The following is a 15,934-nucleotide window of genomic DNA, read 5'->3' on the forward strand; positions in this document are numbered from 1 at the left end:
GGTTGAGGAAAGTTCGGGATGATCTTTTAGCATTTCTGGATGGTAAGTCTATTAACTCAGACATGTAGGCTGGGGCTTCGCCGTGAATGATTTTGTGGACTAGTGTGCATACTTTAAAAGTAATGCGTTCCTTGAGTGGGAGCCAGTGTAGCTTCTCTCGTAAGGGTTTGGCACTTTCGTATCCCACTTTATCCCACCTATTTGCAGGCTCAATGTGGCTGACAGAGTTTTGTTATGACATTCAATTAAAAAAAACAAAATAAAGAAAGGGGAAGAGAGGGGGGGGGGGGTTTATTATGTGAGACTGTATAAGTTGTGCATCAGAGCTTCCTCCTTTCTGTACAGGAAGCAATGTTGTTCTGTTCAATTGTTTAATAAAGACTTCATGCAAATTAAAAAAAAAAACAAAACAACAAAAAAAACCCATTTTGTTGACTTGCCTTGCAACCTGTAGTATCAGAGCACTTCCTGGGCGATCATATTTCAGGTGAGATCTGACCCGCTGCACGGTCTCTGGCTGGCAGGGAAGCTCAGACAGTAGAACAGCCTCGGATACAGAGGACCATCCCTAAGACAGCAGGAGCTACAAGTTCCACTAATACAGGGGCCAAGGAGAAGAAAGGGGTTAATAAGAAAAAGTGTGAACACCAAGAGAGGTAAGAAAGGAACCAAATATGAGAGGTGCAAATGTAGAGAACCAGAGAAACAGTCGGGCTGGGGGGAAGAAAGACTAGCATAAGGGAATGGGACTTGATCTACTGCCTTTCTGTGGTTTTTGCCACTACATTCAAAGCGGTTTACAGGGTATATCCAGGCACTTATTTGTACCTGGGGTGTTAAGTGACTTGCCCAGAGTCACAAGGAGCTGCAGTGGGAATCGAACTCAATTCCCCAGGATTGAAGTCCGCTGCACTAACCACTAGGCTACTCCTCCACTAGCAACACACCCTGTAGAATCTCAAATAGTAGCAACAGAATCTCAAATAGTAGCAACATTCCACGTAGAATCTCAAATAGGGAAATCAGACGATATCCTGTCTTTCTGTGGTTTTTGCAACCACATTCAAAGCGGTTTACATAGTATATACAGGTACTTATTTGTGCCTGGGGCAAAGGAGGGTTAGGTGACTTGCCCAGAGTCATAAGGAGCTACAGTGGGAATTGAACCCTGTTCCCCAGGATTAAAGTCTGCTGTGCTAACCACTAGGCTATTCCTCCACTAGCAACATTCCACGTAGAATCTCAAATAGAGAAATCAGACTTGATATACCGCCTTTCTGTGGTTTTTGCAACTACATTCAAAGCGGTTTACATAGTATATCCAGGCACTTATTTGTACCTGGGGTGTTAAGTGACTTGCCCAGAGTCACAAGGAGCTGCAGTGGGAATCGAACTCAATTCCCCAGGATTGAAGTCCGCTGCACTAACCACTAGGCTACTCCTCCACTAGCAACACACCCTGTAGAATCTCAAATAGTAGCAACAGAATCTCAAATAGTAGCAACATTCCACGTAGAACCTCAAATAGGGAAATCAGACGATATCCTGTCTTTCTGTGGTTTTTGCAACCACATTCAAAGCGGTTTACATAGTATAAACAGGTACTTATTTGTACCTGGGGCAATGGAGGGTTAAGTGACTTGTCCAGTCACAAGGAGCTGCAGGGGAATCAGACCCAGTTCCCCAGGATTGAAGTCCGCTACATGAACCACTAGGCTACTCCTCTACTCCTTGGGATTCCGGAATCTTGCTATTCTTTGGGGGTCTACATGGAATGTTGCTACTCTTTCAGATTGTGCCTGTAGAGGAGTGTGGTAGCCGTGTTAGTCCACTCTTAAGGTTATCAATAGAAATCAAACAAAATAAAACATGGAAAAGAAAATAAGATGATACCTTTTTTATTGGACATAACTTAATACATTTCTTGATTAGCTTTCGAAGGTTGCCCTTCTTCGTCAGATCGGAAATAAGCAAATGTGCTAGCTGACAGTGTATATAAGTGAAAACATTCAAGCATTACTATGACAGTCTGACAGGGTGGGAGGAGGGGGGTGGGTAGGTAGGAAGTATGCATGGGGACATCAAAGCATATCATTGATATTCTAACAGGGTGGGTGTGGATAGGTGAGGGGAGGGTGATCAACAGAGACATACAGCTTTATGGTTTATAATGGGTTAGGAACCCCAGGTCCTTGTTAAGTCCTTTCTGTTGGGTGTTAAAATATTCAATCATTCTGACTTCAAAGGTCTTACGTTCTTGTATGGTTTTAAAGTTACCTTTCAGTATTCTCACTGTGAAATCACTGGTACAGTGTCCTGGTTCTGTGAAGTGCTGTCCCACCGGGGTGGGGGCCCTACTGGCACCAGTATTGTTCATGTGATGTCTATGTAAATTGAATCTTGCTTAGCTATACCACATTGGAAGATGAGCAAGTGAAAGATCCCTTTATGTTGAATATCTTTCCTTTGTGGATGACTGTGGGGTCCTGTGAAATATTTTGGCATAGTTTGCAACTGGATAAATTACAGGGAAGTGTGCCCTTCTGTTCCTTTTCAATCTGTGAAGGAAGTTTACTTCTGATTAGCTTGTGTTAAGTTGGGTGGCTGTCGGAAGGCCAGTACTGGTGGGGATGGGAATATCTCTTTCAGTAATTCATCCTCCTGGAGTATAGGTTGTAGATCTCTTATGATTTTCCTCAGTTTTTCCAGCTCTGGATTGTATGTCACTACAAGGGGGATTCTGTCTGTGGATCTTTTCTCCTTGTACTGTAGCAGATTCTCCCTGGGTGTTTTGAGGGAGGAGGCAATATTCTTGGAGATTATTTTGGGGTTGTAGCCTTTCTGTTTGAAGGATGCACTCAGGCTTTTAAGGTGTCTGTCTCTGTCCCCTGGGTCAGAGCAGATACGGTGGTATCTTGTGTGTGGTAGATTGTGCCTGGAATCATGTTAATGGGACTTGATATACTGCCTTTCTGTGGTTTTTGCAACTACAATTCAAAGCGGCTTACATAGTATATACAGGTACTTATTTGTACCTGGGGCAATGGAGGGTTAAGTGACTTGCCCAGAGTCACAAGGAGGTGCAGAATCAAAACCAGTTCCCCAGGATCAAAGTCCACTGCACTAACCACTGGGCTACTCCTCCTCACTATGCCAACCAGGATGTCACCTCTGTGGGACAGCACTTTACAAAAAAACCAAAAGGGCGGAGGTGACCAAAAGAAAAAAAAAAGTTTGTTCCAGAAAGAGTAATACTCCTCCAATCAATACTCTTTGGGATTCCAGAATCTTGCTATTCTTTGGGGTTCTACATGGAATGTTGCTACTCTTTGAGATTGTGCCTGGAATCTTGTTAATGGGACTTGATATACCGCCTTTCTGTGGTTTTTGCAACTACATTCAAAGTGGTTTACATAGTACATACAGGTACTTATTTGTACTTGGGGCGTTAAATAACTTGCCCAGAGTCATAAGGAGCTGCAGTGGGACTTAACCCATTTCCCCGTGATCGATCGAAGTCCACTGCACTAACCTACTACTACTATTTAGCATTTCTATAGCGCTACAAGGCGTACGCAGCGCTGCACAAACATAGAAGAAAGACAGTCCCTGCTCAAAGAGCTTACAATCTAATAGACAAAAAATAAAGTAATCAAATCAATTAATGTGTACAGGAAGGAGGAGAGGAGGGTAGGTGGAGGCGAGTGGTTACAAGTGGTTACGAGTCAAAAGCAATGTTAAAGAGGTGGGCTTTCAGTCTAGATTTAAAGGTGGCCAAGGAAGGGGCAAGACGTAGGGGCTCAGGAAGTTTATTCCAGGCGTAGGGTGCAGCGAGACAGAAGGCGCGAGACCACTAGGCTACTCCTCCACTAGCAACATTCTATGTAGAATTTCAACTAGGGAAATGAGACTTGATATACCGCCTTTCTGTGTTTTTTGCAACTACATTTAAAGCAGTTTACATAGTATATACAGGTGCTTATTTGTACCTGGGGCAATGGAGGGTTAAGTGACTTGTCCAGAGTCACAAGGAGCTGCAGTGGGAATTAAACCTAGTTCCCCAGGATCAAAGTCCGCTGCATGAACCATTAGGCTACTCCTCGGGATTCTGGAATCTTGCTTTTCTTTGGGGTTCTATATGGAATGTTACTACTCTTTGAGATTGTGCCTGGAATCTTGTTAATGGGACTTGATATACTGCCTTTCTGTGGTTTTTGCAACTACATTCAAAGTGGTTTACATAGGATATACAGGTATTCATTTGTACCTGGGGCAACGGAGGGTTAAGTGACTTGTCCAGAGTCACAAGGAGCTGCAGTGGGAATTGAACCCGGTTCCCCAGAATAAAGATCTATTGCACTAACCACTAGGCTACTCTTTCTGCCAGGTTCAACCCTGCACTAAAGGCCCAGTTGAAATAATTCCATCAATCAACCAGTTATACAAAGGACTGAAATCTGGGGTCTATCATTAACTAATTCAATCAATTTGATACTCTGCATTTTCTCATAGTTGCAAAGTAGGTTATAAGAAAGAAAAAACCAAAACAAAGCAGGCAGGATAAATATAAATCCACTTAAATAATTCAATAAAATATATGTACATACATACAAATCAGAACACAGACACCCCACAAGGTACAGCACCTCCAGATATCAAAGACCAGTAATAAGACGCGTTAAAACATCTAACATTTATTTAGGATTGCCATTGCAATGATTTTTAAATGATTTTCTGCCCAAGAAGAGTGGTATTACAGTTTCTTTGATATTATTTGTTGCCTGTTTATATTGGGGGGGGGGGGGGGGGGGGGTTCCATGTATTACTAGCTAGTACACTGCATAGATGAGGCAAAATGGGGTGACTTCTATATATATTGCGCCCAAAAAAAATCAGCGCTGAAAAATCCACACTTGGCACTATTCTATAAAGCTCACTCAATCGAAGAACATATTGCATTCAAAATCTGCACCCTCGTTGACAAAATCATATACGGTGAAGCCCCGGGATACATGACAGATCTCATAGACCTACCAATCAGAAACACATCAAGATCAACACGAACATACTCAAATCTCCACCACCCAAGCTGCAAAGGTCTCAAATACAAATCAACCTATGCATCCAGCTTCTCCTATATAAGCACACAACTATGGAACGCATTACCAAGCACCGTGAAAACAACATATGACCACCTAAACTTCCGGAAACTACTAAAAACTAACCTGTTCAAAACGTCATACCCTAACGATCCAACTTAAATGCCTCAACCTTGCAACACAACAAAACCAAAGCTCGTACTGGACATAACTCTTCTTCCTTATGATTCCTCAATCATTCTAGCACGCATGAACTTTACTCTACCACAACCTCACTCTGTATTTGTTCATACCGATACTGGCGATCGCCTCTACGGCAATGGCGTAGCTACGTGGGGCCACGGGGGCCTGGGCCCCTGTAGATTTGGCCCTGGACCCCCCTGCCAATGACCCTCTCGACACCCCTCCCGCCGCCAACCCTCCCCCACTGCCATCGCCGTCCTCTACCTTTGTTGGCGGGGGACCCCAACCCCCGCCAGCCAAGGTCCTCTTCTTCTGGCGCAAGGCTTTGTTCTGTTTCTATGAGTCTGACGTCCTGCACGCCGCTGGGGGGGTGTCGTCTCCACTTGTTCACTGCTCTCTCTGCCCCGGAACAGGTTACTTCCTGTTCCGGGGCAGAGAGAGCAGGGGAACCAACGGAGAGGACGCAGCTCCCAGCGACTGCACTCGGGGCGGAGCGGTCCTCCCGCCCGCCCCCCTTGGTAAAACTGCGCTCTGGGGGGGTGCGTTCGCGCTACGGGGGGGGGGGGGGCCGTGCTGCACCCGGGGAGGGCGCAGCAGCGAACCGCCCCGGGTGTCAGCTGCCCTTGTTACGCTTCTGGGTTTCAGTTCGATGTTTTCAAGTTTCATCATTCATTGTATTTATGTTTATACTTGTACATTTTACTATTGTTATGCTGTTAACAAAATTGTAAGTTTGATGTTAAACTGTACCTACTGTACACCACCTTGGGTGAATCTTTTTATAAAAACGGTTAATAAATCCAAATAAATAAATAAATGGCAGGTGCTTGATAAAAGTACAGTGTAGTAAATTTAAAACAAATCGGAGAAAATTTTTCTTCACCCAACGTGTAATTAAACTCTGGAATTCGTTGTCGGAGAACGTGGTGAAGGCGGTTAGCTTAGCAGAGTTTAAAAAGGGGTTAGACGGTTTCCTAAAGGACAAGTCCATAAACCGCTACTAAATGGACTTGGGGAAAATCCACAATTCCAAGAATAACATGTATAGAATGTTTGTACGTTTGGGAAGCTCGCCAGGTACCCTTGGCCTGGATTGGCCGCTGTCTTGGACAGGATGCTGGGCTCGATGGACCCTTGGTCTTTTCCCAGTGTGGCATTACTTATGTACTTATGTATTTTAAACCATGAGAACTCGGAAAATATAGTTGAAAATGTTGCCGTAAACCCCTGTTCTTATTGGATATCTGCACCCATTAGAAACAGATACGCCGTCGCAGACCCGTGAAGGATCTTAAATATTATTTATTTATTTAGATTTTGCTCATACCTTTTTCAGTAGTAGCTCAAGGTGAGGGAGTGGAGGAGTGGCCTAGTGGTTAGAGCCAATCCAAGAAGACAGGAGGAGCCTCCACGGAGAGTCAAAGCAAAACAGGAAAAGTAGAGGCTGACAAATGCGCAAACCGATAGGGAGATAATATCAAGAAACAGTTTATTCAGAATATTCATATCAAGGACCCGACACGGTCCGTGTTTCGGCGCCAAAGCGCCTGCCTCAGGGGTCACAATCAACTTTCTACGAAAAACACAGGACAAATTGAAAAACGTTTTTAAAACATAATATTAAGAGACTAGTAAAAAAAGCCCCGTTTCTGATGCAAATGAAACGGGGGGGATAGCAATGTCTTCTTCTGTGTGCATGTGGGAGTGTGTGTGTCCCTGCCCTCTGGCCTCTCTTCCCTCCCCCCTCTGAGTCCTTCACTGTTACAGAGCGAGCGATTTGATTTCGTGCTCTAAAAAGCCCCGTTTCTGATGCAAATGAAACGGGGGGCTACCAATGTTTTCTTCTGTGTGCATGTGGGTGTGTGTGTGTCCCTGCCCTCTGGCCTCTCTCCCCTCCCCCCTCTGAGTCCTTCACTGTTACAGAGCCAGCGATTTGATTTCGTGCTCTGCTGTTTTCCTTCACTGACTGTGTTACAGAGAGGGCGGGGCAGACACTCATGGGGAAACCGGATATCTCGCCCCCTTCACACTTCCGGCTGGAGGCTTCATAGAACGTTGGTTTTGCCTTTTATATAGAGAGATATCATATAAAATATTTCTGCCTTAATAAACATATAGCCAAACATATATAGACATTCATAATAGTATTACACACTTGTAAATATATACTGATAAATTATGTAAAAAAAAAATGTATATTATAATTATGTGAGCAGATATTATGGACAGAGAAACACCAAACAATGAAAAGTAAATAACTGTAAAATAATGACTGATAAATGAAAGACATAGGTCAGTTAGTGGTTAGAGGCAACACACACAGAACAACAAAGGACCCTTGTGCAGGTCAAAGCAAGCAGCCAAACACAGCGAAGGTGACAACGAGGATGATGAAAAAACACACAACAGACTCTTTTGAGTTCAAATCAGAATTCACAAAATGTAATGGACTCAGGGCTACATGCACTAAAGTCCTCGGAAGAGCCCTTCCCTTACCGATTCCATAGCGAATCGGTAGGGAACGGCCATGCATCAAGGAAACGGAATGCAAATGAGCTGCTCCTTGTAGCTCACTTGCATTCTCTGTTCCCTCGGAAAACAGTCGGCCGGTCGAGCAGGCGCAGAGCAGCCAAGCGCTATGCTGGCTGCTCTGCGCATTGACGAGCACTTGTCAGAGCCGCGGGCCGGAGCGCAAGCTGCAGCCGCCGGTACAGTCGGTGATCCCTGCCGCCCCACTCTCGGAAGAAGGGGGTGGATTGCGGCTGACCGTGCAGACCCTCCTCCCCGGGAACGCGCGGCTCTGGGGGGGGGGGGGGAGGGAGGAGGAGGAGGGGAGGGGAGGGGAGAGAAGAGAAGAGAAGAGAGAAGAGAAGAGAAGAGAAGAGAAGAGTTGAGTTGAGTTGCAGAAAAATTTCCACGCGCGAGGATGCCTAACATGGATGTCCTTCACTGAAACATTAAAAAAAAGGACGGTCCTTCTGCGAGGACGTCCAAATTAAAAAAAAACTATTTAGGCGTCCCTTTCAATTATGCCCCCCTCCAGGTCTCCTACCGCCAATCACAGCGCGTTTAGCTGACACCGGTGACAGACCATTGACTTTAATGCTGCTATAGTTAAAGGCTTAGAGTCATCAGTCACACACAGGGCCGCCGAGAGGGGGGGGACAGGGGGGACAAAATTCCCGGTGCCCGGGCCTCCAAGGGGGGCCCGGCGCCGCAGTCCCACCCGCCACCGGGCCCCTTTCACCCGAACCCCTGCCAGCAGAAGTGCTGTCTTCTGACTCCGGCGTGCGCGGCCCACACAGACGCGCTCCTCTCAGCTGATCTTCGCTGTACTCTGCAGGGCTTCTGTGCGTCTGACGTCCTGCACGCCGGAGTCAGAAGACAGCACTTCTACTGGCGGGGGTGCGGGTGGAAGGGGCCCGGCCCGGTGGCGGAGGCGGGTGGGACTGTGGCGCCGGGCCCCCCCTCAGGGGGGGCAGTGACAACCTGGGGGGTAGCAGTGGGGGCGGCCTTGTCCAGGGCCCGGCCCAGTCTCTCGGCGGCCCTGGTCACACACTTTGTATCACATTGTTTTGTATTGCAAATGAAATTGATTTCAGTCCAGTCACTTCCGCTGCCCCTGAAGCTGCATTAAAGCGGTTCAGAGAGAAGCTGGTGTATCACAAGGCCTCCCACTGAAGCAGTTTGATGTGATGAAACTTCGAATGGCAGCTGGGGTGATGTTCACAGCTGGTGATTTGCATAAGTACTTTTGAAAGGAGTATTTTTACCAGAGAACACAGCATTTGTGCCTTCAGTCATGCATTTTTTTGAAGCAGCTACGTTGTCTCTGTCTCGGAGTCTCCTAACTCAAGTGAAAATGGCTGAACTGAAATTTAATTTTATTTGCAATACGTAAACTTGGATAAAATGTGACTGATTATGGATATGGGACCGATGATTCTATGTATAAACTTCACTCCTTTTCCCCCGTTTGCTGATTTCTACCTTCGCCTGTGTTCTCTTTTCTTATATGAGTCGGAGTTCCTTTTGATTTTATTATGATTTGTTTATATTATTAACCACTCTGATTTCATGAAGAGCGGTAAATTAAATCACCAGTTAACTAAACTAAACACAGCTGTCATACTGCCATGAGTTAGCTCCAGCTCTGAAGTCCTTTTAAATTGATTTTATTCACATTGGGGTCCATATTCAAAGTGATTTACATGGCCGGGAGAGGCTTCTGGCCATTGAAATAGCTTGGCCGTGGTTACCCGGGTATATTAAGCGACACTTAACCAGATAGCGTTACTGAATATATCCGGTGAGCACCTAAACCGGCTATTTTGTGGGCGGTCAGGGGGCAGAATCGGCACTTATGCAGTTAAATGCCGCTATTCTGTACTTAACCAGATAAGTTACGTGGAGGGGCATAATCGAACGTGAACGCCCATCTCCATGGGCGTCTATGTCCGAGAACGGGTACGTGAAGGGGCGGGACAGACCATATTTTCGAAAAAAAATTGGCCGGCCATCTTTTTTTTCGATAATACGGTTTGTGCCCGGCAAATGCATCGGAGTCGTGCGGATTTGAGCTGGGCGGTTTCGTTTTTCAGCGATAATGGAAACCGAAGGCGCCCAGCTCAAAACGAACAAATCCAAGGCATTGGGTCTTGGGAGGGGCCAGGATTCGTAGTGCACTGGTCCCCCTCACATGCCAGGACACCAACCGGGCACCCTAGGGGGCACTTGTAACAATTAAAAAAACAAAGCAAACTACCTCTGAAGTCCATAGCTCCCTTCCCTTGGGTGCTGAGCCTCCCAAATCCCCCCCAAAACCCACTCCCCACAACTCTACACCATTACCATAGCACTTATGGCTGAAGGGGGGGCACCTAGATGTGGGTACAGTGGGTTTTGGGGGCGGTTTGGAGGGCTCCCATTTACCACCACAAGTGTAACAGGTAGGGGGGAATGGGCCTGGGTCCACCTGGGTGACGTCCACTGCACCCACTAACAACTGCTCCAGGGACCTGCATACTGCTGTGATGGAGCTGGGTATGGCATTTGAGGCTGGCATACAAGCTGGAAAAAAAGTTCTTAAAGTGTGTTATTTTATGGTGGGAGGGGTTTAGTGACCACTGGGGGAGTCAGAGGTGATCATCCCCGATTCCTCCGGTGGTCATGTAGTCATGTGGTCATTTAGGGTACTTGTTCGTGAAAAAAAAGGCTCCAAAAAAATGACCCAAATTCGCAGTAAAACGCCTTTCTTTTTTCGATTATCGGCTGAGGGCACCCATCTCTCCTCGGCCGATAACCACGTCCCAGTGCCGCCTTCACCACGCCTCCGACCTGCCCCCATCAACTTTGCCCATTTCCGCGACAGATTGCAGTTGAAGATGCCCAAAATCAGTTTTCGATTATACCAATTTGGGCGCCCCCGGGAGAAAGGCGCCCATCTCCCGATTTGGGTCGAAATTTGGGCGCCCATCACGTTCGAAAATAAGGCGGATAGTAACGTAGTAGATGACGGCAGAAAAAGAGCTGCACGGTCCATCAGTCTGCCCAACAAGATAAACTCATATGTGCTACTTTTTGTGTATACCTGACCTTGATTTGTATCTGCCATTTTCAGGGCACAGACCGTAGAAGTCTTGCCCAGCACCAGCCCCGCCTCCCACCACCGGCTCAGCCACCCAATCTCGGCTAAGCTTCTGAGGATCCATTGGATAAACAGAATTGCGTAATACAGCTCTATCTTTATCCATTTTAACATATCCAGTTAAGTTCTGAATATCGCATTTAACTCGATAAGTGTTATCTGTCTATGTATAACCAGGTATTCAGTTCCGGTGCCCGGACATTGCCCGGCATTGAATATCAGGGGATACAGCCGCACTGACCCCAGCCATCTGAATATTGACCCCATTGTGCTTTGATCTGTGCAGCAGCAGCACAGGGCTCCCTCCAGCACTTGGGGAAGTAACTAGCGAAAAAAAAAACCCACACACTGCACATTCGTAGTAAAACCTGCCCTACCAAAACAGCACTAACTGCCAGATTTCACACGGCAACAAACCTACCTATGAAACGACAGCACACTAAGCCCAGAGGTGTAGCTAGGGGGAGCGCAAGGGGGAGGCTGCTCCCCCTAAAATGGATTTTGAATGAAATGGCATCTATGTGGCTTGGCCCTTCATCCTCACACCAGCGCCTGTTTTACAAAAGATTTGCTCTCCCTAATGTCAAAACCTGGCTACGCTCCTGACTAGGCCCCAAAACACCATTACATCTCCCATTGGGAAAAAGAGGAAGCCGGACTGTTAAAAGATCCCTCCGCTGAAACTGCATGTTGGCAGAAGACCTCACCTCAGTCACATTTGCGGAACCCGGACTCTCAGACGATACAGAATAAGGGAACACAGACTAGAAACAGAGACAGAAACATACAGACAAAAGAATGAACTGGGAGTCCCACGAAGCCAGCATGAAAGAGCCATTGTTAGAAGCCTAACGTCAATGAACAGCCGTAGCCAAATATTTCAAGCAGAGCGTCACTAGTTTGGGTGACTCCTTTGGATTTTTACAAAGCTTGGTACAGTAGAGCACCGATAGCAGGCGATAGATGGGAGGCAAAGACCTTGGAACCGTGTGCTATCGGTACGCTTCTAAGCGAATCTGCCTCCGGAGTTGTCTTACAAAAGTCTCCAAAGAAAAACTCACACAACCAGGATTTTTGGCTGCCTCCCACCTGCCTCTAGAGTTCTCTTGCAAAAGTTGCCAAAAAGCAGTCACAAAACCAGGCTTTTCGGCTGCTTCCCAACTGCCTCCGGAGTTCTCTTACAAAAGTTACCAAAAGCACTCACTAGGCATCAAGGACTACCACGACGTACCATGTATAGATGAGCTCCCAGGCATCAACAGGAGGCATGTTATTATTATTTATTGCATTTGTGCCCCACATTATCCCACCTATTTGCAGGCTCAATGTGGCTTACAGAGTGTTGTTATGACATAGTCATGACAGGATCTTAGATACAATCGTTAGTAAGCAGAAGATGTATGAGGGATTAGAGAAGGAAGTGTTAGATAGGGTGGTGTAAGAGGTGTATTTTAATACTTGTGTGGTTGGGTGGTGATTTGTGTCATTAAGGGTTCTTTTGTTGCCGTCACACATAATCCAGACCCACACAATAAACAAGTAGTGTTTCACTGTAATATTTATTTAGATTTTGCTCACACCTTTTTCAGTAGTAGCTCAAGGTGAGTTACATTCAGGTACTCTGGCTATTTCTCTGTCCCAGGAGGGCTCACAATCTAAGTTTGTACCTGCAATGGAGGGTTAAGTGACTTGCCCAAGAGCACAAGGAGCAGCAGCAGGATTTGAACCAGCCACCTCTGGATTGCAAGACCAGTGCTCTAACCACTAGGCCACTCCTCCACTCTCTATGTTGTGGGAAGGGGTACTGATTAAAATGGGTCTTGTAACTAAAGGAAGATGGCAAAGCCTGGAATGGCCTACCAGCAGTGGTGGTGGGGGTCTGCACTGTAACAGTTTAGTTTAATTAAATTTTAAACTTATTTTCTGTCTTTTCACTTCAACAGAAATGTTCTAGCTTGATTATAAACAACTAAAAAAACCGTTTTGTATGAATTTTGAATTTTTGTGTATATAGCGGTGTATTTTCAAAGCACTGCTACATAGTTCATAGTACTACTTGGTAACCTATGGAACTTTGTACGTCTAAGTGCTTTGAAAATGATATGTCTATCCCCAGCTTTCCAATCCAACCCTTCTTCTCCACACCCTGCTCCCATTCCTTTTACAAAGTTTTCTTGGGACCGTTGAGGGCAGTGGTGGGAACAGAGCTGTAAAACTGGATAAAAGATAGAGTGTGTGTGTGTGGGGGGGGGGGGGGGGGGGATCTGGTGCTGCTATGAGAAATGAGAGGGGACAACCAAGAAGAAGGTACTGAGGAGACCTGGATCCCAATGAGAATCCTTTATTATATACAGATCAATTCCAAGGAATCAACAAGAACCATGTTTCGTCAACCGTACTTGCATCAGGAGTCCAAAGTTCTGGTAGGATACATCAAACAACACAACAATTAAAGGGTAGCATGAAGGGTATCTAGCGTGGTAAGAGTCAGCACAAGTGTTTCTAATTAGATTCGTGTTGCCTTTCAATTGTTCTGTTGGTCGATGTATCCTAACAGAACTGATGAAGGCACTATTGCCAAAAAATAGCCCTTGTCGAGTGCTTAGAACTGTTCTGTTGGATATATAATAAAGGATTCTCATTGGGATCCAGGTCTCCTCAGTACCTTCTTCTTGGTCGTCCCTCTGCTTTTCTCCTACCCGATAGTCAGGGGAACCTGGTTCTTCTATAAGTACATAAGTAATGCCATACTGGGAAAAGACCAAGGGTCCATCGAGCCCAGCATCCTGTCCTCGACAGCGGCCAATCCAGGCCAAGGGCACCTGGCAAGCTTCCCAAACATACAAACATTCTATACATGTTATTCCTGGAATTGTGGATTTTTCCCAAGTCCATTTAGTAGCGGTTTATTGACTTGTCCTTTAGGAAACCGTCCAACCCCTTTTTAAACTCTGCTAAGATAACTGCCTTCACCACTTTCTCCGGCAACAAATTCCAGAGTTTAATTATGCGTTGGGTGAAGAAACATTTTCTCCAATTTGTATTAAATTTACTACACTGTAGTATCATCGCATGCCCCCTAGTCCTAGTATTTTTGGAAAGCATGAACAGACGCTTCACATCCACCTGTTCCACTCCACTCATTATTTTATATACCTCTATCATGTCTCCCCTCAGCCGTCTCTTCTCCAAGCTGAATAGCCCTAGCCTCCTTAATCTTTCTTCATAGGGAAGTCGTCCCATCCCTGCTATCTTTTACACTGGGCAGGTTTTGGAATGGTAATTCACATGCTTATCTACCTACAGTAATAGAAAACCAGAGTGTGAGGCAGTGAGCAGTGTGGATGGCCCTTATCATACCATGTTACGGTGTAATATTTTGTTTGTGTGTGGGGGGGGGGTGGGGTCCTTTGAACTTTAGCGTACAGGCATGGATGATATCATTTATATAGCCATCCAAAATGTGTCACAGTGCATGTGTAGTGAGGTGATAGGAAGGGGGGGGGGAGAAGATGGAGGAATGGGTGATGAATGAGAGAGAAGGGGCAAGTACTGGGCAGACTTCTACGGTCTATGCCCCGAAAATGGCAAGGATAAATCAAGGTCAGGTATACATATAAAGTAGCACATATGAGTTTATCTTGTTGGGCAGACTGGATGGACCGTACAAGTCTTTATCTGCCGTCATCTACTATGTTGCTATGTAAATAACAAGGAGGGGAAGGTGGAGTTATTGTGGAGGTGTAAAGCAAGGAAGGAGATCTGCTAAGTCATTCCCAAGCTTTGTTAGATGGGCTGAGTTGGGCTTGGCTTTACTCCAGTTGCATCTGTGGAGTTGTTCCACTGTATGTCTAGCAACACCAGCAGTTACAACTCCCAGGATACAAGCGGAGAGGGAGTGAAACCAGGAATGGCCAATGCTGACCTAGTTTGTGCGTACCTGGAGCATGACACCTCTGGGGGTGGAAAGAACACATCTGGCTAGAAGGTAAAATAGCTGGTGATGGCAACCACTGATTTTTCTCTTCTCCCCCACGTAGGCTGCCATGACTGCTATCAACGTCCAGCCGATGCCAGTAACCACCCAGGCTGTCACTGTCCTTCAAAAGACTGATTGGAGCACAGGCGTGTGTGACTGCTGTGATGACCTTGGAATCTGTAAGTACCTCATCCATCGCTCCTCTTCGCCTCACATTTTCACCAGGTAGGGGACTATACCCCGGGGCAGCCCAACAAGACTAAGGAGGGGAGAGATTAATAAGCTTGACTCAGGAGCGAGACCTTGGGGTGTTGGTGTCCGAGGATCTAAAGGTGAAGAAACAATGTGACAAGGCAACGGCCATGGCCAGAAGGATGCTAGGCTGCATAGAGAGGGGCATAACCAGCAGAAGAAAGGAGGTGTTGATGTCCCTCTACAAGTCGTTGGTGAGGCCCCACTTGGAGCATCGTGTTCAGTTTTGGAGGCCGTATCTGGCTAAAGACGTGAAAAGACTGGAAGCGGTGCAAAGAAAAGCTACAAAAATGGTATGGGATTTTGAGTTGCAAACCGTACGAGGAGAGACTTGCGAACCTGAATATGTATACCTAGGAGGAAAGGAGAAACAGGGGTGACATGATGCAGACATTCAAATTTTTGGAAGGTATTAATCTGCAAATGAACCTTTTCTGGAGATGGGAAGATGGTAGTATTAGAGGACATGAATTGAAGTTGAAGTGGAGCAGACTCAGGAGTAATGTCAGGAAGTATTTTTTCACGGAGAGGGTGGTGAATATGTGGAATGCCCTCCCGCGGGAGGTGGTGGAGATGAAAACGGTGATGGAATTCAAACATGCGTGGGATAAACACAAAGGAATCCTGTTTAGAAGGAATAGATCCACGCAATCTTAGCGGAGATTGGGTGGCGACGCCGGTAATTGGGAAACAAAACCGGTGCTGGGTGGACTTCTACAGTCTGTGCCCTGATCGTGACTGAATAGATATGGAGGGGCTGGAGTGTAAAGTTTA

The 15,934-nt window shown here is 46.1% G+C and overlaps 1 protein-coding gene across 6 annotated transcripts in view; it reads left to right on the top strand.

Annotated features, from left to right (window-relative positions):
• The window catches only part of LOC115457792 (cornifelin homolog), a 48,282-nt gene that overhangs the window by 24,343 nt on the left and 8,005 nt on the right, over positions 1-15,934 (top strand). For 4 of the 6 annotated variants that reach the window (XM_030187396.1, XM_030187393.1, XM_030187394.1 and 1 more), the window contains exon 2: positions 14,970-15,087. In XM_030187396.1, the coding sequence (XP_030043256.1) occupies positions 14,976-15,087 (112 nt within the window). In that variant the 5' untranslated portion in view covers positions 14,970-14,975. Of the gene's footprint in view, positions 1-483; positions 657-14,798; positions 14,862-14,969; positions 15,088-15,934 lie in introns of those variants that run through there. The other 2 variants (XM_030187391.1, XM_030187392.1) reach the window with 2 other exon arrangements.

Source organism: Microcaecilia unicolor, chromosome 14, assembly GCF_901765095.1.
Source record: "Microcaecilia unicolor chromosome 14, aMicUni1.1, whole genome shotgun sequence".
Classification (NCBI taxonomy): Eukaryota; Metazoa; Chordata; class Amphibia; order Gymnophiona; family Siphonopidae; genus Microcaecilia; species Microcaecilia unicolor.